Source organism: Mytilus californianus, unplaced genomic scaffold, assembly GCF_021869535.1.
Source record: "Mytilus californianus isolate M0D057914Y unplaced genomic scaffold, xbMytCali1.0.p SCAF_2, whole genome shotgun sequence".
NCBI lineage: Eukaryota > Metazoa > Mollusca > Bivalvia > Mytilida > Mytilidae > Mytilus > Mytilus californianus.
Window position 1 is genome coordinate 71,550,056 of NW_026262668.1, and position 25,207 is coordinate 71,575,262.

The 25,207-nt window shown below is 32.7% G+C and overlaps 2 protein-coding genes across 2 annotated transcripts; both read right to left on the minus strand.

Annotated features, from left to right (window-relative positions):
- Nucleotides 1–321: 321 nt before the first annotated feature.
- Nucleotides 322–7,973, minus strand: LOC127728126 (uncharacterized). The gene is made up of 7 exons (XM_052235366.1): nucleotides 7,888–7,973; nucleotides 5,379–5,556; nucleotides 4,857–4,957; nucleotides 4,061–4,189; nucleotides 2,012–2,188; nucleotides 1,405–1,523; nucleotides 322–830 (listed from the first exon to the last, which is right to left on the minus strand). The coding sequence occupies exons 1-7, from the start codon at nucleotides 7,940–7,942 to the stop codon at nucleotides 675–677; spliced, it is 915 nt and encodes a 304-aa protein (XP_052091326.1). The 5' UTR covers nucleotides 7,943–7,973; the 3' UTR covers nucleotides 322–674.
- Nucleotides 7,974–12,405: 4,432 nt separating this feature from the next.
- On the minus strand, nucleotides 12,406–24,241 carry LOC127728063 (rho GTPase-activating protein gacO-like). Its single transcript, XM_052235253.1, has 5 exons — nucleotides 23,957–24,241; nucleotides 21,389–21,496; nucleotides 15,433–16,722; nucleotides 13,688–13,819; nucleotides 12,406–12,816 (listed from the first exon to the last, which is right to left on the minus strand). The coding sequence occupies exons 1-5, from the start codon at nucleotides 24,138–24,140 to the stop codon at nucleotides 12,635–12,637; spliced, it is 1,896 nt and encodes a 631-aa protein (XP_052091213.1). The 5' UTR covers nucleotides 24,141–24,241; the 3' UTR covers nucleotides 12,406–12,634.
- Between the last annotated feature and the right edge of the window lie 966 nt (nucleotides 24,242–25,207).

Consider the following 25,207-nt stretch of genomic DNA (forward strand, 5'->3'; position numbering starts at 1 on the left):
AGGACATGTTTTTCTCTGACTGTTAATGACGTCTTTACACTAAATCCATTGGATGTTGGATGTGTACTGATTAATATTTTAGTCTTAGATACATCTGCATACTCTCAGATCAGTACAAAGTGTCTTTTTTGTTGTCGGGATGGATAAATACCCTGCCATCTTTTGTTAGATCTGTTTTTTCTGCTTTGTATCGATCTGATGAGTTAAGCCCTTTTCAACTGATTTATTATATTTTGTTCTTATGTTGTACTGTTACACCACTGTCCCAGTTAGGGGGGGGGGGGGGGAGTTGGCGCCAACAAATTAGTTAAACCCAGCCATATTCTGTTTGTACCTGTCTTTAGTCGGGAACCTGTAATTCAGTGGTTGTCGTTTGTTGCTGTATATTATATTTGGTTTCGTTCATTGTTTTGTATATACATCAGGTTTTCTCGTTTGAATTGTTTTCCATTTGTCAGTTCGTGGCCTTTTATAGCTGACTATGTGGTATGGGTTTTGCTCATTGTTGAAGGCCGTATGGTGACCTATAGTTGTTAACTTCTATGTCATTTGGTGGAGAGTAGTCTCATTGGCAATCATACCACATCTTCTTATTTTATATTAAATGTATTCAGACGTCAGAATTCCAGTGATTTTGAAGTATTAATTAACAACTACAGTGAGTGACTGTGATTTCACATTGGATTAGTTACAGACTTGCTGACCTTACCGTTAGGTGTGAGTGTCAGTAGGGCACCATTAGTAGGTATAGAGCTGTAAGGCTGATTCGCATCACATCGTTTTTGTGCATAACTAACTTGTACATCTCCTGACGACACACCCTGAACAGCCTTTTGTGGAAAAAAAATTAACATACATAAAGTTTTAAACGTGAAGAATGTAATTGAGTTGAAAATAACAGTTATCATTCAAATGAATTTATTATTTCAGTACATGATAATTGCAAAATAATTTATGAAAATGAAATATTTTTTTCTGGATAGATTATCGTCCTGTTAAAATGACACCCCTAGAAAAACATATAGAGAATCAATACTAGTTATAGAATGATAAATACTATGTCTTTCTATCCCTTTTTTAACGACGAAAAGACTACCAAGTCCACAAAATTCTACATAGTCTACATAGAAAACTAAATATTGAGCAACACGAACCCCACAAAAAAACCGATGGTGATCTCAAGTGTCTCTGAAAGGGAAAGCAGATCTTGCTCAATTCTGCATTTTATCTTGAACGGATACATTATTTAGTTCTTTGGTCGTGCAGAAGCTTATTTTCTACTTCTTTGATCGTGCAGATGCTTATTTTCTATTTCTTTTTTACAATTTTTCCCCTTCTTCTCATTTCAACTGGTGTACATGAAATTGATACATGTCGTATTTAAGCTATTATAACCTTACGTACAGCGCATGTAAATCTAAAAGTTGTTAACCCATTTACACTGGTATCAAAATTATACAACGATGTGTACAGAGTGCCTGAGCCATCATCTATAGTGGCAACACAGCCAATTCTTCCTTCAGCTGCAAAAGTATATGAACATTACTTAACATTTAATGAAAACATCTATTTAAAAGAATTGTGAATAAGGGATAGGTATGACTACAAATGAGTAAAAATCCTTTTGGCAGTTGATTATTTGCATAAATACAGTATTTGAGTTTTTTGTTTGTTTTTGTCTTTTGGGTTTTTTTTTAACAAATATTTCACTGTAACATTTGTTTTTGTTTTGTTTGTTTGTTTTTCTTTCTTCTTTTTTGAGAAAGGGGGGTATGGTCATATAAGTAAGTTTAATAAACGTGGAGAACAAATATCAGACTTAAACTTTATTTAGATTGTAATGTCCTTTCATTCGAACGCGACTGATGAGTATTGCGTAGACGAAACGCACTTCTTGCGTATCAAACTTTAAGACTGGTATCTTCGAGAAAAAACGATAAGGAGATCAGTAAAAGTGAGAGTTTCTACATCATGCATGATAGTTTTTCTGAATTATTGTTTTTTTACTTACACGAGTATGCAATAGACTCAACACATTTTGTATAATCAAAATTCATCTCTTGTTGTCCAGGACAGGCAGATACAAAACTGTTTGTAGTGCACTTGTCTCCACTTCCTTCATTGAAGATGTAGGTAAAATTTCTGTGTAGAGGGTATGGACAATCGGTCAAAGCATTTTCTTCTGACCCTTTTATAATATAATTAAGGAATTAATTTCTCAAAAGTGTAGGCAACAAAAGTGTTGATGTCAGATGCACAGTTCACACTAACGAAAGTTATAATATTAAAAACGATTACCATTATTTCCTCAGCAGAAAATAATCTATTTAAAGAGCTATGACTGTATAAACTGGTCAAAATCAAATTTAGAACACCATCTTAATAATTGACACTTTGAGTTATGTCTCAAAACTGTTTTAAACTTTCCCATTTGTACTGAATATGAACTCATTTATCCATTTTTTTTTAATTCCACAGTTCAACCTTATCCCCCCTAACTATACATGTTCCTTTTCCCAATCCAGATGCATCGTTAGTGGTTGTCTTTAGATGTACAATGTATATTAACTACTTTTGTTTTGTTTTGTTCTTTTAATTCTTCTTTGCCTTTTTTCGATGATGGTTTTCTTTCATATAGGATAGTCGATACTGATGGCAGATCTTTGATTGATCTGTTAAATTTATACAAAACTTCTCCAGACTTTGGTCAATTTAGTGCTTAACATATAGTCTTTTGGTTAAGGTCGTATGTTGACCTCTAGACGTCTTTTTGACTTATTTGTCGTTGGGTTGCTGTCTCATTAACATAAACATAGCATCTCCTTTTATTTCTTTAATATTTCTATTAGTTTAGGAGTACTTAGTAAATTGTAAATGATGTTTCAATATTCAATTGGTATGATATAGTAATACTTGTTGCCACGCATCACGGTGCAAAGCTTCTATTAGTTTCAGTCGATATACACGCCATTTTGAAATTATTACCAAACAACTGTTACAACTAGTTTTGATCAGTTGCTTATTAGTGTGGCTAAGATGATATGGGCTTGGATGAGTTATAAATTGGGAATACGTCATGAAAGGGAGAAGAAATTATATACAGTCTGACAGTATGTGTATTGCTATAAGATCACATATTGTTGGATAAGCGCTCATAGTCAAAATTTGATACATTTATTATTACCCATTTCATTTGCTTTAATCTGTATAACACGGTTAGTTTTGTTCACATTATTTCCCATGAATGATGCGTATGGTGTTAATATCATATCATTAGTCATTACATATAATTAATAGGGTCTGGATGAGATGGGTCTTCATTTCTTTTTTCTTTAATATTTTAGACCTATTGTCTCTATTTTTTATTTGTTTTGCCTTTTATTTTGCATGTTTTGTCCATTGTTCTCTATTCTGTAAACCACATCCAGACCCTCATAAAACAAACGTTTTTAAGCTCTGTTCACTTATGCTTTCACTCGATGCTGACCGATATGTAATAAAAAGATATTTATTTGTTAAAATATCACATTATACAATTTAGAATGTTGGGGTCTAAATCAGCACTTTACAACAAAACAACTAACACAAAAACCACAAAAACAAAAGCTGACGTTAAGGATGTTCGCTACTCTGTTTCAAAATAACAAGCTTTTTAAAAGACTGTTATAAATTGAACGTATATGAATTAAAGAACTAAAAAAGCAGGAAAAAATGAAGGGTCGGTGTGCTTGTTTTCAAGATCTAAACCATTGAATATTTGGCGGGAAGTGATTCTCTCTAGATTTTTCATACATTTAACATTGGCACCTTTTTTCTTTTAAAAACTATGAAAATACAACAAGGATTTTATAAGATTTTCAATACGGCTTTTTAAACTATATGTAATAAAAATATAAAAAGAAGGGGTTTGCGGGAAAAAATGTTTTAATGGCACTACATGGATAAAACCAGAGCATTCTGAATATCTTGCAAAAATTCAAAAACAAGAGGAGCGAACATTTGATACTGCGAAGCACTCCATACCTTTTCGAAAAGTTAAACTTGTAAATAATTACTATACCTATGTTAACCATGCTAATGAATTCAGCGGTAGATGGCGTTTCTGTACATAATGCTGCAGCAGGATTCCCGGGCGTTGCTGTGGCAGCATAAACAGTTATACGTTCGTTAGAAAACTGGTTATTTGTAGCTAAAATGAAAAATCAGTATAAACTAAATCAGATTTATATTTTGGCTTTTATGTAAACATAGAGAAATCACAGATGTAATTTTAATTGTATTTAAAAAGAAATATCAGCTTTTACTTTCTAGTATTCATATGACATATTTGCAACTAGATATTAAACAACCAAGAGTCAAAACAATATTAATGAAATGTCTTTCCTTTCTTTTTATCATTATTGCAAGATCTAGTGGTTAAATTAAGTTATTCATTTTTACTTTTGAAAAAAAGCATTGATCGGTGGATAGTTGTTTATCATCCAGTAACAAATATCACATGCATATTCAGGACAAGAAAATTTTAATTTGATATGAATATAAACTCTGCTTTGTACTAAACCCTCCAACACTTTGTCTTCGAGTCGACCAGCATTTGGTCTTATTCCTAATATCACGTGCTTGGCGAAGAAGTAGCACATACTTTATTTTTTCAAATCTTTGGATTAACTCGACTGGAGTTCGAACCCTCAATCTCTCAAGGAGATTCAATAGTTTGATTGACGTTAAGAAAAACAACTGCAGAGTATGTTTTATCCTCCTTTTCTTATTGTCGTATTTTGATTGATCATTAATATTAGATGCATACAGAAGAACAATTTAGTTAAAGGATTACTTTGGCGAAAGTTCATACTTACGTGAGTGCATATAAAAATAATAACTGTTGGAATTTTCTGCTTGAACATTCATACAGATATAAGCGTACGATGGCGTAGAAAAAAAAGGAAAAAGTTCCGACCTGTAATTAGAAAGTAAATGTTCTAAAGCTGAACAAAATGTGCTACTTACCTTGAAAAGGAAAATTTATTGACTTAACTTTTTATATAAATATAATGTTCCGTTAAACTTTTTGACATTATAAAAATCGTTTTATTTTATTATTTCAATAAGAACTCGCCAGCTGGCTTTATCAGCTGAAGTGTTTTATTTTATTATTTCAATAAGAGCTCGCCAGCTGGCTTTATCAGCTGAAGCGTTTTATTTTATTATTTCAATAAATGCTCGCCAGCTGGCTTTATCATCTGAAGCGTTTTATTTTATTATTTCAATAAGAGCTCGCCAGCTGGCTTGATCAGATGAAGCGTTTTATTTTATTATTTCAATAAGAGCTCGCCAGCTGGCTTTATCAGCTGAAGCGTTTTACTTTGTATTATACTTACTGCAATATAATATATGGAGATGTAGCATCATTAAAACATGTCCAGTCGGTAGACGATTGACTATTTATCTGGAAAGCATGTTCTCCCAAAGTTAGTGTAGTACTGGTTATGGTGATTGTTCCAAATGCATTACTATTCCATGTACCAATGAGACCACTGTCAAATGTACATCCGTTTACTGAATTACAAACACAATTATTATCTACATTATTAATTTTTTTTGGACTGATTTTTGACTACAACTATTGATGATACAAAATGACATGTAGTTAGGTAATTTTTGTATAAAAAAAAGAGGAAAAGAGCAAAAAACATGAATGTATATTCTCTATAAAGCAGTTCACACTTTCTAAATATACAATTATCGAATGATGTCCGTTTTGAGAACTTATATAGAAGAATCTTTCATGGTAATGTTCATACCAAAATGTATGATAAGCGGTACGAAGTTTCTTTTTTTTTCTTTGTTAACATCCCATTCCTTAATGGTGTGTTCCGTTCGCTCCTTCTTATTGAATGTACAGTCCTTAGTTAGTTGTAAAGGTGCGTGTTTATACTATGTTTCGTGTTTTAATAAACGTTATATTTTCATTAGTGAAAATTATCAAAGCTGGTGAATAGCTAATACAAACTGATCATAATGTTAAATATAGAGATATATTGATGAGGTATGATTCCGCTTGCAGGATATAGCTTGGTATGTCATATAATGCTTTAAACGTAAATTTTACTTATAAAGCCATCTACTAAAGGAATTTTGCACCAAATCTTTCTTTTTGGCTAAAAAGTCTTATTGATAAAGGAAAAGTTATGATGTTCAATCAATGCGTCTGTTTTTTAAGAGGTGAACACTATTAATTTGGCCAATTTATAGTTTGAAGCAAGATTAAAAAGTTTTTTTCCTGCTTTGAAATTCTGTACAGTTTAATCTAAGCATGGTACTAGGTCGCGTCTTCCTGTGCATTGTATGTCGTTGATGTATGGTGTGAAGTCCTCTATAAAGTTCTAGTCACCAATATTAAAGTATGAGACGGAATGCAGGTCAAGTACGTTGGTCTTTGTTTTCAGTAAATGCAAGCATTCTTTGAAATGGTATAGAATTGTTTTGTTTGTACTTGTGTTTTTCTTATCTATTATATCGGTATTTTCGAGTTGAGGGCTTTTCCCATACTGATCTTTATTGCATGTTTTAATGTAACTCTTGTCAGTCCACTTATTGAGAATAAAATAGGGCGAGTTGATATAAAAATATAGTTCAGATGTTCATGTGCCTATTCTAAATCGGGAATTTCGTTTCGTTGGTGGTGGTCTTTTTTCATATCTTAATATGTTTTTGTCATTTACGCGAGGTGACCTATATAATTGTTTTTTCAAACTTATAATTGTAATATTTCATATCTAAAATATGAGAAATTTCTATCATTTATTTCTTATTGAAAATACAACCGGTAGCGAAAAAGGTGTAATTCTCCCTATATATCTATAAAAAAATAGGCTGGAAAAATAAGCTCATAATTCTCTTTCCAATACACCATTAAATATTTAGGGCGCAACACAGTATTCAGAATTAAGAGTATAGCTTATCCTGATTTGTCGTTTTGTGCAGCCGATATTTATTATTACTAGATACTCCATGCACTCTGCATTATACTAAGGGCAAAAAAATCCTAAAAGGAACTAAGAAGTCTTTTCTACGCTGTTACAAGACAAGTATATATAAGAACAGAATTTATAGACAAGGCCAAGGGAGAAAAGTAGAAATTGCGTTAAGAAAAGCAAGGGAACCTACATGTTTTTACTAAAACTTGCTGTCCTAAAATTGTTTCTTTAATTCTAGCTAGATTTCGTTCTAAAGATCAACTTTTCAAAGTCTGTATCTCGGAAAAGACTACTTTTGTCGTCTATGTAGAATATAATGGTATTTTGCAATCTTAAATAGCCGGTGACCCAAATTTTGTTCTATATTGTCAATGTACATACTGTAAGGATCAACTGTACAAAGTTTAAGAAAATGCTATACCTTTTATTTTCTAACCCCATATCACCTTAAGGTAATTTTGTTGTGATGGCAGATCTTTTATCTTATTTGTCTCTGTTAAACTTATTTACCACTTTTCCAAACAGGAATATTTAGATTTATAGATTGACACCAGGTGCTGTCTATTGTTGAAAACTATATCTTGAATTCAAAATTAATTTATTTAGGTTTTTTTTTTGTGTTGTTGAGATGATGCGTATTTAGTGAACTTTTCTTTCAATGCAGTTATGGAATGGCATAAACCTGTTTAACGTTGGACTGTTCTTTCCTTTCTTTGTTGATTGTTTTGTTATACTTTGATTTAAGGAACAGTTTATTTTGCAGCTTTTGGGAAACTTTGTATTACACAAAAAAAGTTAATTTGTATTTTAATTTTCAAATATCTTCTGTTTGTTTAATATTCCACTCGTAGTTGATTAAATTATGCATCTTATCTATAAAACAAGTCTATTAATTAAATACTATACCTACCGGTGGTTGAAAAGACAACAACATACAGTATCGTATGAGATAAACAATTCTTCATTTTTTGTCCACCATAATTTCCCTTCGGTAAAGATTAGATTTTTCTATTGTTTTAAGGTAAATGGACTGATTAACGACGAAACAAAAGAATTATGTTTTAGCTTTTACCCCGAGTAAATGAGCAGGAACAATAAACATATGTTACAAATTAAATCGGTTTATCAAATGTCAATAATTAATTAGATCACCGTTAAATAAATATGGAAGGCACTTTCTTTGTTGAATTAAAATAGAGATCCTTATCAGTAAATACGTTTAGTAATCATGACGTGTCCAATTTGATTTTGAATATCCAATAATGCTATCACTAATAGAAACTTATATATATATAAAATTGAAAAATAAGATACGCAATGACACAAAAACAACACGATAATAACTATTAGCACCTTCAACCGGCCTTTCGGCTCTACAGATAATTACTTATAGTATGTGGCAACGTATGATACTAAAATAGTTATTAACGGGTCCAGCAAAAATGCGACCGATTAATCACGAGGATGATATTAAAAAAATTGCAAAGTGTTAAAGGGTCAGGCATATAATCGTATTCAACAGATCAAATATATGGCGAATAGAACGATAACCCTTTGGGAACTTTGAAACAGCGACATAGACAGACATAATCATCACAAAAAATGGAATAAAAAAAATTACTATTAGCACTAAACCCACATAAAGCAGCAGGCCCAGACAACTTAACACCTAGAGTACTAAAAGAGATGGCATTACAAGTAACACCAATCCTAACAATGATATATAGAAGATCATATGAAACTGAAATAGTACCATCGATATTGAAAACAGCAAATGTAAGCCCAGTTTTTAAGAAAGGCAAACGATTTAAATCCATCAGTTATAGACCTGTATCTCTTACCTGCATCTGCTGCAAAATCATGGAGTATATAGTCACCTGCCACTTGAATCGTGCAGATAAGAATAACATCCTCTACAAAATGCAGCATGGATTTAGAAAACAATTGTCACGCGAGACACAACTAGTGGAGTTCATTGACGACATCACAAAGAACCTTGACAATGGACAACAAACAGACTGCCTCATCATAGATTTCTCGAAGGCCTTCGACAAAGTAAGCCACAGTCTCTTAATCCATAAACTTGATGATTATGGAATCAAAGGAAAAACAAATGCTTGAATAAAAGGTTTTCTTTCTGACAGAACACAGCGCGTTGTCATGGAAGGGGAGAAGTCTGACATCATAAATGTAGAGTCCGGGGTCACGCAGGGATCAATACTGGGACCAAGCCTCTTCCTTTTCTACACAATGACATGCCGGACAACATTTCATTAACGGTGAGGCTATTTGCAGATGACACCATTGCATACCTCACTGTCTCATCAGAAAGCAAAAGTCTACAAAGGACCTGAACAACCTAGCCACGTGGGTAGAAAAATGGATGATGCAGTTCCATCTCGATAAATGTGTAGTTTTGCCAATCACCAAAAAGAAGGAACCAATACTCAAAAAATACATTCTCCATGGACACAACTTAGAACATGTATCATTAGCCAAATAGCTGGGAGTCACCATAACATCTGATCTATGAAAAGGTGATCATATAAACAACATCTGTCAAAAAGCTAACAGGACAATAGGATTCCTTAAACGAAACTTAAATATAGCAAACAGTGAGATCAAGGAAAAAGCATATACAGCTTTACTAAGACGGACAGTTGAATATGCAAGTTCGGTATGGGATCCTCACCTACAAAAAGACAAGCATAAACTAGAAATGATACAAAGAAATTTAGCAAGGTACGTAACAAACATGTACCACAACACATCATCAGTTGAATCTATGCTACAAAAACTACAATGGCCAACACTAGAATGGAGAAGAAAGAACGCTAGACTCACCCTCTTATACAAAATTTCAAATGAGGAAGTAAAGATTGATGCTGGCGACAAACTGACACCACCAGATAGATTATCAAGACATACCAAAATTCACTCTTTCCATATACCATCTTGCAAGACTAGCATCAGGAAAGAATCTTTCTACCAAAGACCGATAAGAGATTGGAGCATCTTACCTGTCTCGGTGACCGCGGCAGAAAGTCTTGACTCGTTCAAGAGATTACTGCATGCATATTAAATTTCAATTTACCATGTATAAATGTTATGTACAGCACAAATCTCATTTTTCTTTTCTGTTAAAATTATTTTGGACTTGTAAGTATGCAAAAAAGTAAAATAACAAAAATATCGAACTCCGAGGAAAATTCAAAACGGAAACTCCCTAATCAAATGGCAAAAACAAAAGCTCAAACACACCAAAAGAATGGATAACAACTGTCATATTCCTGACTTGGTACAGGCGGGCACACCAAACAGTGACAGGAAAGTCAATCTAATGACGGTGGTCACTTAGTGGTAGAAGTAGAAGTAGAAGAGGCCTTATTTACGCTGGTGTAGGAAAATTGGCCTTACTGTGATCTGTTCTCTGTGACAAAGAAATCTAACAAATATTGTCATATATAGTCCGACATTCGCTATGTAAGATACAGAAAAAGATGCAACCATCTAGACAACCACAGGGTACATCAAAATATATGTAAGATAACTTAGCAGGAAATAACACCAAAATAGGACACATTATTCGGGTAGCCTGCATAATGATTTAAATAAACAAACTGGCTGAAATCGAGAAAATGAAGTACATGAAAGAAGTTATCTCTAGAATAAATACGCCATAACTATAAAAATATAATCTTATAATAACATCATCATTAAGATATGATATAAAATAGAAAATATTGAAAAATTGAGACCAAAACTAAATTGATTGTTCCCAGTCCTAACACAACGGAAGTAAGTACAGGGAAATGAAACAATTTGAGTCTGAGTATTAATCTTATACTGTGTTCTTTATTGCTGGAAGCAAGTTTCAAGATAAAGAATAGCAATAAAAGCATATCTGTTCAATTCAAACATGTCTGATCGATCTATATGAGTATTGAAATAAGTTGTGGTATTATTACCAACTCGATAGCTAATGTTGATAGGATGTCCAGCCCGCTCAGTTTTAAAACCTGTACTTTTACTGTTCACAATAGTCTATATGGGATCTATTGTAAATCAGAACTTTTACCTTACAAACTTTTCCCTTGGTATTCAGAGGCAATGCCCCCTTCTCAATGTCAATCAGTCAGATTCCACCATTTAATGCATTGTCAAATTAATCTCATCCTGAATAAGCATGACATAGATTACACAAATAAAGTTTAATTGTTATAGTGTTCCTTCCATTTAATGAAGTTACACGTATGTTAACACAGTCACCAGTTTCGCTATACTTCTAAGAAAGGTTACTATTATTACTATATTTCAGTTACGCTTCGTGGCCAATTTTTCTGGGATGATGTTTTCATTAGATGGATATAACTTCGTCTGATATAAATTTTTTTCCTAAAGGAATAAGTTCTTATACTCAGCATTTTGTTTTACGCAAGAGAGAATAATTCAATGGAGGAAAAAACTATATTTATTAGTTTGATAGTCTTCCATTTCAAATGTGGTTACAGCGTTACGTAAATCCGCCTCCCCATATTTTTAGGCTTATTTAAAGTTCATTAACTACAAAAGGCTTCAATTCAGAACCGGATAGATAACCCTGATTTCATCCCCTTTGTTTAAATGAAGCATCTACTAGTACGATAATTACTGATAGCAGCATACTAACAACTTCGATCCTGACGCAACATCCCTCCAGAGACTTATTTACTACAAGATAAACAAGAATGAAATGAATAGCCATAACTATTGGACAATACACTAACGCCCGATTCATAGAAAAAGACGTAAAAAAACAAACAACATGGAACAACTCATGGTCCAAATAATCTCACTTTGTGCAGGCGTTGCGATTAAACCAATTCAACGTGCACGCCAGCATCCCCTGTTTCATAACGATAAGCATGAGAATCAAAAAGATGCAACAGTAGTTAACCGATCTTCAAATAGCGTTAATTCATTTTGAAAATACAAACAACCGCGGGTGTCGCAAGAACTCTAAGAGGAGCGAGAACGGATCCATTGACAAGATAGTGTTTCATTTCCAACTATGTATGCATCACTTGCCATTTGAATCCAGACATAGAAGTACAAGTATGAGCAAACATCGTTACATCGATTTATTATAAATCATATTAGTACTGACGCAATGGCTTATGAGCTAATTATACCCTCGGGGACTAGCAGTTTACCAGCAAAAGTATCGGTCCAGTACTAGTAAATGAAAATGATACTTTATAACTTTCGTACGTTTGAAGCGCTTTACTGGATTTACCATCATCAAGAACGCTTAAACTCAAATATTTAATGGCCAATGATGAATAAATACTGCTGTGTTGTAGGTGCAAAATATCTGTAAAAGATCAATATAGCAGGTTTTTTTTTATAGAATATCGAATTCTGATTAAAACATGTAAATGTCGTAGGATTAAGTAAAACACCTGTTTTTATATACCTTCTTTTCAAATATAGAGTTTACCTGGTTTCTGTTATGTAAATAAATTTTAATTCAAATATGACATTAATGTTTTCTATCAATAGTTTTGAATTTTTTCTAGTTCTTTTATCAAATCAAAACATTTCTAATAGACAAACATAATCAATATGAAGAGTTTCGTCTTCATGTTTCTCTCTTTCGGAATACACTATCAGAAACTTTATCGCCACGGCCTCACATAACTCTTCTGTTTTGTTTCAAGGTGAGGAAGTTTAATTTGCTCATCATTTTTCTGTTGTTCATTATTGCCAACTTCTGAGTGCGTCGTTATACTTGGAAGTTTAGTAGCACAGTACGATCTTTGTCTATCTAGTGATGACTCATCGGCAGATATGCCAGAATCTACAATTTAAAACATTTTCACATTCATACTACACAAAGGAGTAAAACAATAACCTTTTTACCATTTTCCAGTTGAGTTTGTAATGTAAGTGTAATACTTCGTTCAAATGTCATGATTTTTGGTACTGGCAAGAAAATAAGGATATTGTTCTATTTTTGTTATATAATTTCGAATAATTTAAGGAATGTATCTCCCACATGCATAGCTATGATTCCTCGTCTTTAACGTTGGTCTTTTTTTTTATCTGCTCTTTAACATTTGTATTATGTTTTGGATTTCAAATATTCTGGCCTCGAGCATCGCTGAAGAGACATTTTAAATTGCAATACATTTGGTACCGTTAATGTTTTTACTACCACTGCGTCGATACCTGTGCGGTGAACTGTTAGTTCCCGAGGATATCACTGCGTCGATACCTGTGCGGTGAACTGTAAGTTCCCGAGGATATCACTAACCCAGTAGTCAGTACTTCGGTACTGGGATAAAAATACGGATATTGTTCTACTTAAATTTGCTGTTATAAAATTTTGAAATCATTTTAAATTAAGGAATGAATATCCTCATGCATAGCTCTGGTTCCTTGTCCTTGATTGGATTTTCCATTGGTCCTGTTTGGTTTTATCTGCTCTTCTACGTTTGTATAAGGTTTTGGACTTCATATATTTAGGCTTTGATCATCACTGAAGAGACATGAATTTTCGAAATGTGCATCTGATGCAATAAAATTGTTATTTTTTTCAACGAAAATATATACTTTTTTTAAACCAACAACTTATTAATTAGTATTCAACCAATTAGTCTATAAGTTGATATCAATCTATAGAAACAGAAATAAATCAATGAAATTTACTTTTTTCCTCCAAAGATTACCTTGAAAATCTGTCGCAGAGGATTTCATTCTATGTAAAAAGTCAGTTGTAGCTGGTATAAGCTCAGCGTCTTCTTGTTTTCTGACAAATGTTTCGGATTTCATTCCAAGGTTTGGGGAAGGCTGATATTTTTCTTGAAATATAACAAGATAGTTGAGGATAAAATAACACAAATGTGAATATAAAAGTGGACTGATTATTGATGGCTTATAAATCATCTCATCAGATATAAATAATTCCTATATTATATCCTTATTTGAATAAAGTAATTAAATCCATATGTCAGTGATGTTATATCTAGCAATAAGCCTGTATCTCAAATTTCAAGACAACACAGGTATTTCTGGTCAGTGGTGCAAAAAACATATATTGTAAATCCGAAATGACAAAGGTTTGGAAACAAAAAGGGCAATTTTTTTTTCTATGCAATTTCAAGCAGAATTGATACCATCACACAATTCTTCTATTGTCTCAAACGTGTTTTTTTTTTCATTGACAGATACCTCAAAAGTTACTTTTGTAATATCATCACATACTACTTTAAAACGATAAAAGAAGACCATAACAACCAATAACACAGGCTCAATGATTGATGAATTTGGTATGATTTTCTAAACGAAAACGCAGGTCTTTGACGTGTTATACAATGCCTGTTTTTTAAAATTGATGAATGTATTTGAATTCATTCCTGTATTTACTCATCATAATGAATAAATAGAGATAATTGGGAAAGACAAAAACCCATATAACCAAAAAAGGCCAATAAACATTCCTTTTAATGGTTAAAACAGAAAAGCATTTCAATCGTAGTAAATTCAATGTGTTTCTCTATGGCCTAGGCATACGCATATTCGTGTAGCGGGATTATACTAGCAATACGAGTTTACACGTACTTATTACCATGTAAACAACATTATGAGTGTCTGGTCTTGTTAAAAGTAAACGAACTAAAAATATATCAAAAAGGAATTATCGGATGTTAACGCTTGTTGTTCTACACTGGTCCGCCACTGGGGGCGACCGGTATGGTAACATGATTGCATACTTTGTTAAAACGTTACTAGTACATGAAAAAAATCTGCGAATTTTCTTTCAGATACAAATCAATTTCTGTTGTTTATGGATCATAAAAACAATACATGTGTTTGAATAAATTGAGTACAACGCACATTACTTTACAGAATGCAGTCTAAGATAAAGTATAATGTATTTCTACAACATCATTAACCCGAGTTGGATAAGGAATGTACATTTTGCACTCTTTGTAGTGGTACATCAATTAGAACGTAGGACAGAAAGTCACAGGAAAAATATATAACGAGAAAAAGACACAATTTTGTATTTTGATATTTTTTTGTATTTGATAAAGTCAAACATTTAAGTCTGACCAGTGCTAAGCTTACACCAATTATCAAAATTATCAAAACTGACATAAGAAGAATATGAATATTCTCCATAGGCCCTTCATGGTATTGCTATCTCTGCCACGTTTTATATATTTAGTTTCCACGTTTGGATCTTAATCAAACCAGGCGAACCTTATTCTAGAAACACGTATCATGCACATTGAAATAGTTTTTTTTATGTAAAAGCATTAAAGATCATTAAATTAGTGTAATGTCATCCATTAATATTGAAATAAATTCATATCACAAAAAACAACCCAAACGAAATTTTTAGCATCTATGGTGGATCTTATACTGTATCATATCAACAGTAATTATCAGTTATCATGAATAATAATACCTGGCGTGTTATCATTTTCTGTTGTTGTCGACTTGTTTGACGGACTTCCAGTGTTAAAGTTCGCATTAGTCTTTGATTTTCGCTTCTTGTTTGAGTCAACAGGTTTAACTTTATTGTTATACCCTTTTTTCTGGCTTAACGTTACAATAGGAGGCTGAGCTCTTGGTGTGAGACTGTCTAAATACGGACTGTTCTTAGTTTTCTTTATCTTCTTTTTCTTCTTTTTCAATGTATTTTTCTTCGGTCTATTTATTTTGTCAGACAGTGGTATCATATCTGTTTTCGATCGTGGTAGGGTCTGGGAGAGAGGATTTTTGTTTATCTTTTTGTCAAATTTAGTGAGTGAATTTGATCTAATAGGAAACATGTAATGTGGAACTTTTTTAATATATTGTTTTGTTTTATCCATTATGGAGGGTCTATCTCTATCATTTATTATTTCTGTTTTATTTACTCCATCTGTTTCATTTATTCTCTTCTCTTCTTCCATCAATATTTCTGTTTGTGTTCTGTCTGAGAAAGTTCCGATTGACCCAGTAGATAATGCTCTATACATCTGTATTCTCTTTAGTGCAGGTGTCTGTATATCTTTTGTCAAAGAAGCTGAACTTACTCCAGTGTTTATGACTGGTTTGTTTATGTTTAAAAGCAACTGTGTTCCCTTCGGTGGGGCAAAAGAGTTAAATGTAGTACTTGGTGTTGGTATTTGAATGTCTTGCATTGATAAAGGATCTATCGTCGATACGACCTGGCTGTCAAGGTCAGTTGTTGATGTAGCCTGAATATCTTCCATTGACTGAGACCTATAGAACGACTCATCATGACTAGAATTGCGTGTTGGTGGTCGAGTTTGGGTCGATTGAGACTCTTTTAGAGAGGGAAGCGAGTTTGATCTAGAGATAACTGAACTTTCCGTAGACATGCCTACAAAGGATTTCGATGGTGGTATAAATTTTGTTGCTTGTCTAGAAAGTTTTTTGTCGGAAATGGGAATGCCTGTGTCATCATATTTTATACCATATTTAGATATCGTATAGTCTGCTAAATTTCCGTTATCCTGTTTCGAACCTGAGACAGGTCCAACTTTTTTCATAGGAAATTCAGATTGATACATAGTTTTCTCAGAAGCTCTTTTAGCGGTTCTCCAAGGCCATGGCATATATTTTGGTGGTGGTGTTTTTGGTGGTGGTGTTGGCGGCGGTGGTGGTGGTGGTGGTGTTGGAGGCTTTTCTGGTTCTCGAAAAGCTATGTTCTTTAGTTTTTTCAGAAGTTCTGTCTGAGACATCATATCTATAAAATAGTAAAAACAAATGATATTTAAGTATATCTAATTCTACTGGTCCAGTTACCGTCAGTTACAAGTTACCGCTATCAATCATTTTATGCACTAACATACACTAAGCGTGAGTACGACATATTGCTATTATCTTCAGACAAACAAATTAATAGCATTTTCAAAAACTTTGTTTTGTGTGAAATCTCGACTTCCGTTTTTACATGTCGTAGGAAGACACTCGTGCGAAGACATGACGTCATCACTTTAAGACGCCCTTGACTTTTAGAAAAATTATTGGTCTAGACACAGTTATATCAAAGCTTTAGAGCACAAATTTCTATCATGAGAATAAAAAAAGGTTTATAAATTTAAAAATCCAATTGTAGGCTCCACTTCGATACAATGTATTTTGATTTTAAGTGATATAAACTTACGATCAGTTCAGCGTAATCGAATTTAGAAAAGTTTAGAATTTAAGAAATAACGATATGTTTGATCCATTTGACATGCATCTTTCTCTTATACCACAAAATGGTAAAAAGGACATTAATATTCCAATCAAGAGGAGATTTCTATTATTTAGCACTAGATTCTCAAGTGACTTAACTGGTCCTAGAAACCTTAAATTTCACCCAAATATAGCCACACCAATAACCCATTTTTTGTTTTTTAAAGTATTTAAAGTCCAAGTCTGTGAACTTTTGATGTTACATGTACAAGAATCTTCCTAACGAAGTCCCTTTTAAAAATATTTTGGAAAATTGCGAATTTCTGACGGTAACTGGTACTGGTACATTACCTAAAGCAGCACAAGAGAGGCCAATAAGACAAAATAAACAATGTTAAGAATATGTTTGGATTCTGTTTAGTAGTATTTCGATTCATTTCATTTCGTATTAGAATCATGTGCAAAACAGTGTAGCCGAGACCATTGATTGGCGCGCTAAAATATCCCATTGACTGGGTCAGATTAGGTGAACGTTCGTCTATACTAAGTAACTACGCATGAATGACCACAAGGGTAAGATTTTTTATGTAGATCAAAATAAGGGGGAAATCTGATGAAAATTTGAAGATGTGGTAAGATTGCCAATGAGACCACTTTCCACCAACAAACCAACAAACGAGATTGAAAACAAATATTGGTCACCGTGCGACGTTCAACATTGAGCAAAACCAATACCGTATAGTAAGATATTAAAAGCCAAATCATGACAAAAGGTGAAAAAAATCAAAAGATGAAACCAACATATGGAGGTAAGACAGGTTTCTAACCACATACAGTTTTTGCAGAAAGGGATTGTACAAGTATGTACATACCTGTTCAGTATTTTTTTTAATTTTTTTATAAACAATCTGATAGTTTTAACCTATTATCTTTATGGATATATTGTTTTCCGTTTTGCTTACAACACAAAGTAAACGATGATTACTTAAAATAGTTTGTGAGTCTGAATAAATAAGGTATCTTTTTTTATTGGTAAACATAAATCAATGTCGTTTTCTTCGTTGTTTCTACCAATTACGAGTTTGTCTATACTTTATCACGAAAAAAGTGTATGAATTTCATTTAAAATTTTCACATTTGTTCATGTTTAAGGATTAGACAATTGACGTGTATATTTAGCAACTTGGTAATGTCTTATCGTTAAAAAGAGTAGAATACTAACGCACTTTTATATGAATATAAAAATGAAGAGTTGTATGATTGCCAATGAGACAACTAAACATACTGAACAAAGGACAAAACTTTGAACAACTACAGATCACAGTAGGGCCGACAACAATGAGGTAAAATATACCGTATAGAAAGGTAAAAAAAGACCCCGATAAGATAAAAAAAGAAATCCAACGGACTGCTCAAAAGTACAACAATGAACGAAGTAAAAGAAATGACAAAAGGTGAAAAAAATCAAAAGATGAAACCAACATATGGAGGTAAGACAGGTTTCTAACCACATACAGTTTTTGCAGAAAGGGATTGTACAAGTATGTACATACCTGTTCAGTATTTTTTTTAATTTTTTTTATAAACAATCTGATAGTTTTAACCTATTATCTTTATGGATATATTGTTTTCCGTTTTGCTTACAACACAAAGTAAACGATGATTACTTAAAATAGTTTGTGAGTCTGAATAAATAAGGTATCTTTTTTTATTGGTAAACATAAATCAATGTCGTTTTCTTCGTTGTTTCTACCAATTACGAGTTTGTCTATACTTTATCACGAAAAAAGTGTATGAATTTCATTTAAAATTTTCACATTTGGTCATGTTTAAGGATTAGACAATTGACGTGTATATTTAGCAACTTGGTAATGTCTTAACGTTAAAAAGAGTAGAATACTAACGCACTTTTATATGAATATAAAAATGAAGAGTTGTATGATTGCCAATGAGACAACTAAACATACTGAACAAAGGACAAAACTTTGAACAACTACAGATCACAGTAGGGCCGACAACAATGAGGTAAAATATACCGTATAGAAAGGTAAAAAAAGACCCCGATAAGATAAAAAAAGAAATCCAACGGACTGCTCAAAAGTACAACAATGAACGAAGTAAAGAAAAAAATTGCAGGAAGGATATTCGGCAGAAAACTACATGCACAAAAAGAATGTGCCGGGGTTTAATGTTGAAGCCTTAATACCGATTACGAATAAAAGTGTTTCAAAAATATTTTCCTTCCGATAAGCTTGAGATCAAAAGTTTGGAAAGCAAAAAATTAGAGAGATCATAAAAACCAAAAAAATAATGGACTTAAATAAACAGCAAATGTTGTCCAAGTACAACTTTGCATAAATGAATTGCAACTTTAGTTAATAGACAACTACATAATGAAATCATGACAATATTGAATAATAGCCATTGGAAGATTGTACCCTCGGGTCAACCAGGAGCTAACGCCTTCATCAGGTAACCTCGTGGCCAAAATATATGATTGCAGTGAAGAAGGCTTACTAACCGCTCCAAAGCCAATCAGTTCAACCTTTTTGTATTTGGGATTACTAAATTTGTCGTAACGAGCATTTGTGATAGATATCCTGAATATTGATTCAAAATCAAAGACTCTTACGGAAGATGAATTTTACTCACATATGAAAAGAGGCAATCATTAAAGATTAATTTTCACACACCACCTTTGCATCAAATCTCGCAGTAAACAATTTATTAAAATAACTGAATGTGAAAACAAAAATTAGCACATACTTACAACTTCTCGTCCAATCAAATTGCTTATATTTGCCTTCTAATTTTCATAGTACATTTGTACATACTTTTCCTATGTACTAAGTAACTACGCATGAATGACCACAAGGGTAAGATTTCATTGTATCGTAATCAAGATATTTAAAACAAAAATTGCCACTGGCTATTTTGAAATAAAATGCTGTGTTCCAAATTAAATTAAATAGTTTGTAATTAGTTTCCACGTTGATTTTTAAATATCCTGCTATTAAAATCTTTGGATCTAAAAATTGTTTTTGACAATTGAAAATTTTATTATTTAAATAAAGGTAATGCATATGGTTCTTTATACCTTGATTAGAGTACAACGATATCTTAAAATTATGATAATGTATCATCCATGCAATTACTTTGTACACAGAAAAGTGTGTACTATGAAACCTTGTGCAGGAAAATTAAAACAACTTGGTGATATTTTTTTAAACTTTCTTCAGGAAGGTGATCTATTTCGTCATGAATTGATTGATTTATTGATTATTGGTTGCTTAATGTCCAGTGGCAAATATTTCATGCATGTTCAGGACGATGTCATGAATTGAAAAACTGTGATTATGTCTGAAGATAATGTGCCACCTATATATATATATATAAACATATTCTGATAAATCTTTTAGTTTTTACTTTGAAATAATAATAAAAAAAAAAACACAAAAGACAAAACCTATAATCTCTGATCTATTGGTAGTTGCTTTTTAATGCCTATCTGCTAGACTATATCTATGGGGACAAACTATCTCTATGTTTCAAATTTATCATAGCTTTAGTTTTACTGTGAAATTAAAAAATGTTTTCAAAACATGTAAAGCTTCCACTGCAATTTAATTATTGCCTGCTTTTGGTCAATTTATTTTGTCATCTTACCATGTAAGAAGAACATGTATAGTAAAACACCGCTTTATATCAGTATACATACTTACACCAGCAGCTACCATCTTTTCATTCTGGAGTGAAGGGCCTTTTGAAATCACATATTTTACAATAATACTAGTGAGTAGATTTACAAAACTTCGTTAATGAGCTCCTTTTTACAAACACCTGTGATACAAGTAGTCAGCCAAAATAAACTATCAATAGACCAATTAAGATTACTCGAGTTGAAAATATGTGCTAAATTGGATAGTCTATGAAAAGGTATATACTATGAAATTAAGAGCTCGGGGCAAGCCCCTCGCTCTAAATTTCATAGTATATACCTTTCTATAGACTAACCTAGACTTAGGAAAAAATTGATGGAACTGTTTTTTATATAAATTAACTTTTATATGCAACAAGTGGAGGGCTACAAATAGGTTGGTAAGCACAGACTGATTTTCATTCATCTCTTTTATTGCGATCCATACTATGCGTGTCCAATAGAAATGTCACAGTTAAGATATTAAATAAAATAATGAGTAAACAGTTTGAAGACATAATGGAGAATATTTTACCTCTTGTAACGTATCTCCTTAAAGGCCCAATGGGATCTTTTGTAGGCGTGTCCCATGTCTCTGGATATTCAATAGATGGTATTGATTCATCATCGCTCTCTTCACCGTCTGAAATATTCAAAAACTGGATAAATCTTACTGTTCGGTGTGAGCCAAGGCTCCGTGTTGAAGACCGTACTGTGACCTATAATGGTTTACTTTTATAAATTTTGACTTGGATGGAGAGTTGTCTCATTGGCACTCATACCACATCTTCTTATATCTATATAATATTGTGACCAAGGTAAAATAAAAAGTATTTTTGTGTTTAGTAAATCAAATCTTGATCATTAAATGGTTGCTATAATTTTGATGAAAAAAATATCTGCGAATCGATTTTAATGTAATGAAAAAGCAGTAGTTCCAGCCCAATCCCCCAAATGTTAGGCATTTATCAATAGATATAAGAAGATGTGGTTTGAGTGCCATTGAGACAACTCTCCATCCAAGTCACAATTTATAAAAGTAAACCATTATAGGTCAAAGTACGGTCTTCAACACGGAACCTTGGCTCACACCGCACAGCAAGCTATAAAGGGCCCCAAAATTTACTAGAGTGAAACCATTCAAACGAGAAAACCAACGGTCTAATCTATATAAAAAAACGAGAAACGAGAAACACTTATGAACCACATCAACAAACGACAACTACTGAACATCAGATTCCTGACTTAGGATAGGTGCAAAAAATTGCAGCGGGTTTAAACGATTAATCAATGTTCCATTTAGTTTTGATAAAGTATATATATTATTGCGCTTTAATCATTTTTCAGTAATGGAATAGAGTGTCATGCGCGGCCAATTCCGGAAATACCATACGATACTCATATGATGTAATAAAAAACTCATCAAATATACCAGGCTTATAATTTTGAACGCCAGATGCACGTTTTTTTTTTACATAAGACTCATCAGTGACGCTCGAATAAAAAAGCTGGAAAGCCAAAATAAATACAAAGTTGAAGAGTATAAATATCCGAAAATTTCGAAAAGTTGAATCAAATACGGATAAAGCAATCGATACCTGTGGGTAGAAAAACTTGAGTGTTTTGAATACTTCCACATTTTATTTTAACAGTAATGTACAGAAAACGAAATGATATTTTATGTCAGCACAAAAGTGCTGACTACTGGGTTGGTGATACCCTCGTGGACAAAACACCTACCAGCATTTGAATCAAACCAGTGGTTGTAAAAACTCATCAATGATACCAGGCTTATACATTGGTACGCCAGACGCGCGCTTCGTCTACATAAAAATCATCAGTGACGCTTCAATCAAAACAGTTTGATAGCCAAATCAAATACAGTATGGAAGAGTATAAGTAACCGAAAATTTCGGAAAGTTGTTCTAAATACGACTAAGGTTATCTTTACCTGGGGATAGAAAACCTTAGTGTTCTGAATATTTCAACATTGCATAAACAGTACATTTACAGAAACTGAACATATCAATAATATTTCATGTCAGAACAAAAGTGCTGACTATTGGGCTGGTGATACCCTCGGGGACGAAACGAAATGACATCGATCTATTGGTTGTAAAATTTTCAAATCAGTTGAAGAGTATAAGTAACCAAAAATTCCGGAAAGTTGTGCCAAATCTAGCTTATGCAATCTGTACCAATACAAGAACAATGATGGGTCAACATGAAATAAACGATGATTTCATAATGGGGGAACTACAGATTTACAAATTGCATAAAAATTAAATGTCATAATATGCCTTTTGTCGCCTCAATATCTAGAAGTTACTAACATAAAAAAGTTTGATCATTAAAATCTTCTAGAAAATTAGATGTGAATAAAAGGAGATGTGGTGTTTGTGTCAATGAGACATCAAACAAACGACAGCGTGAGATCAACATACAGTCTTGAACAATAGACAGATTTTTATACAATATGTCAAGCTCTAAAATAGCTGTGAATAAATTAAATGATCTGCTTTCAACACTAAAGTCTCCAAATAACAAACAAAAATATGACATAAGACAACAACTGACGAGGTGTCTGACTTGGGACAGGTAAATGAATATGTTACGGTGTAAAACCAGTTTATTTTTTAGATCTTATCCCTCCCAATTATTAATCTCGATCGGTTGACAAGCAAAAGGTAGATATAAGAAATTACAAAAAAAAAACCTAATACAGGAAAAGCAATTAACTTTAAAACAACGGTATCATACAAGTATATACAAAACAATTCCTGGTCGTGTAATATCTTTGGGTTCGAAATGTCCACTAGTAGCGACATCGATCCACTTATTGTAAAAAAACTCATAAAAAATACATGTCTTATAACTTAGTATGCATGACGCGCGTTACGTCTACTTAAAACCTATCAGTTGCGACTCAAATTGAAACGTGTCCAAAACACCAAAATAGTGAAGTTGGTACGTTCGAACTCTTGTTCAACGCATGTTCAAATATTTTAACTCAAATAATTTAGTGACATGTAAGAGATAAAAATAGTACCTGTTTAAAATTGAATCTTGCGGAAATAGTTATATATACGATATTATCACTTACCCAAACCATCTTCAACTTTTACCAAGTCATCCTTAGCATCAGGCACTTTCTTTTTCCGCAGAAGACAATAAAGAATAATTAACAATAATGAAATAACCAGTAAACCACCCAGTACGGCGCCAACAATGGGCCATATATTACTATCGTTGGAATCAATAGCAGCTGACTCTGTTGTGTTAGTCATAGTTTCTGTCGTGGTTGCTTCCGGTGCTGTTGTCGGAGTTGTCGTTGTTGTGGTAGAAGTTGTCGTTGATGTTGATGTGGTGGTTATTTCTGTTGAAATTATTTGATAATTATTAATAAATAAAAAGAAATAACTTTAATTATCATTTCACTCAAATAAGTGCAGTGCACCAGATTTGCTGTATGTTATATAGTCAAATTTAAATAAAGAAACACATTAAATGGATTAATGTATAGCTGTGATGTTTGAACAGATGCTTTCGGAATAGTAAACAAATTAGGTGAATGAACTTTAGTGAAGAAGTTAGTACATAAAACATCTCCCTCCAAAAAGTGATCCTGCATTTCAGATTTTTTCATAAGAAGGAGGTGATATCCAGGGAACAAAAAAAAGGATGACAAACGAACATACGAAACATAATTTTAAAATTATCTGCCCAAAACATCTGTTAAAATTTGATACTTTTAAAATTTGGATTATAAAATAATCGATATCATTACCTAGTAAACTTACAATAAAGGCGGGATATTTATAATCACAAAGTATATTTTTTTTCATTATTAAAGTACTAGACCAACATTTTCTTTTGTATATTACAGGGACGGAATTATAAAAGGGATAAAACTATGTGTTCCGCGATGATCTGTCGAACATTGAATCATTAAATGTGGTTAAAAAAAGAGATTTAGTTTGAACAGTTTGTATTTAATGTTTAAACCTTTATTTTGAGAGGGGAAATGTTGATAAAATATATTTTTCTATTATTGCATCAGTTGGTATTTTTGTCCCAGGAAATGTGGTGTTTGATATAACGTTGAGGACCAACAAAGAACCAATATTGAAACTTTGTGGTTACCCTTCCGGAGCGCCTGAGATCGACCCCGGTTTTTGGTGGGGATCGTGTTGCTGAAGTCTTTCATTTTCTTTGTTGTGTTTTGTGTACTGTTGTTTGTGTTTTGGTCTTTTTCTTTTTTTTTTTGCCATGGCGTTGTCAGTTTATTTTCGACTTATGAGTTTTAATTTGGTATCTTTCGCCTCTCTTGGTCAAAGTGTGTCTCGTAAATGTT

What these genes read in the sequence shown, in the direction of transcription:
- LOC127728126 (XM_052235366.1), bottom strand. Translation starts at nt 7,942, where the DNA reads ATGAAGAATTGTTTATCTCATACGATACTGTATGTTGTTGTCTTTTCA. An exon ending in TGTTGTCTTTTCAACCACCG is followed by an intron (nt 5,557 to 7,887) that starts GTAGGTATAGTA and finishes TTTGTAATTCAG; the next exon opens with TAAACGGATGTACATTTGAC. An exon ending in TGAGTCTATTGCATACTCGT is followed by an intron (nt 1,524 to 2,011) that starts GTAAGTAAAAAA and finishes ATACTTTTGCAG; the next exon opens with CTGAAGGAAGAATTGGCTGT.
- LOC127728063 (XM_052235253.1), bottom strand. Translation starts at nt 24,140, where the DNA reads ATGACTAACACAACAGAGTCAGCTGCTATTGATTCCAACGATAGTAAT. An exon ending in AAAAGTTGAAGATGGTTTGG is followed by an intron (nt 21,497 to 23,956) that starts GTAAGTGATAAT and finishes TGAATATTTCAG; the next exon opens with ACGGTGAAGAGAGCGATGAT. An exon ending in AAGGAGATACGTTACAAGAG is followed by an intron (nt 16,723 to 21,388) that starts GTAAAATATTCT and finishes ACTATTTTATAG; the next exon opens with ATATGATGTCTCAGACAGAA.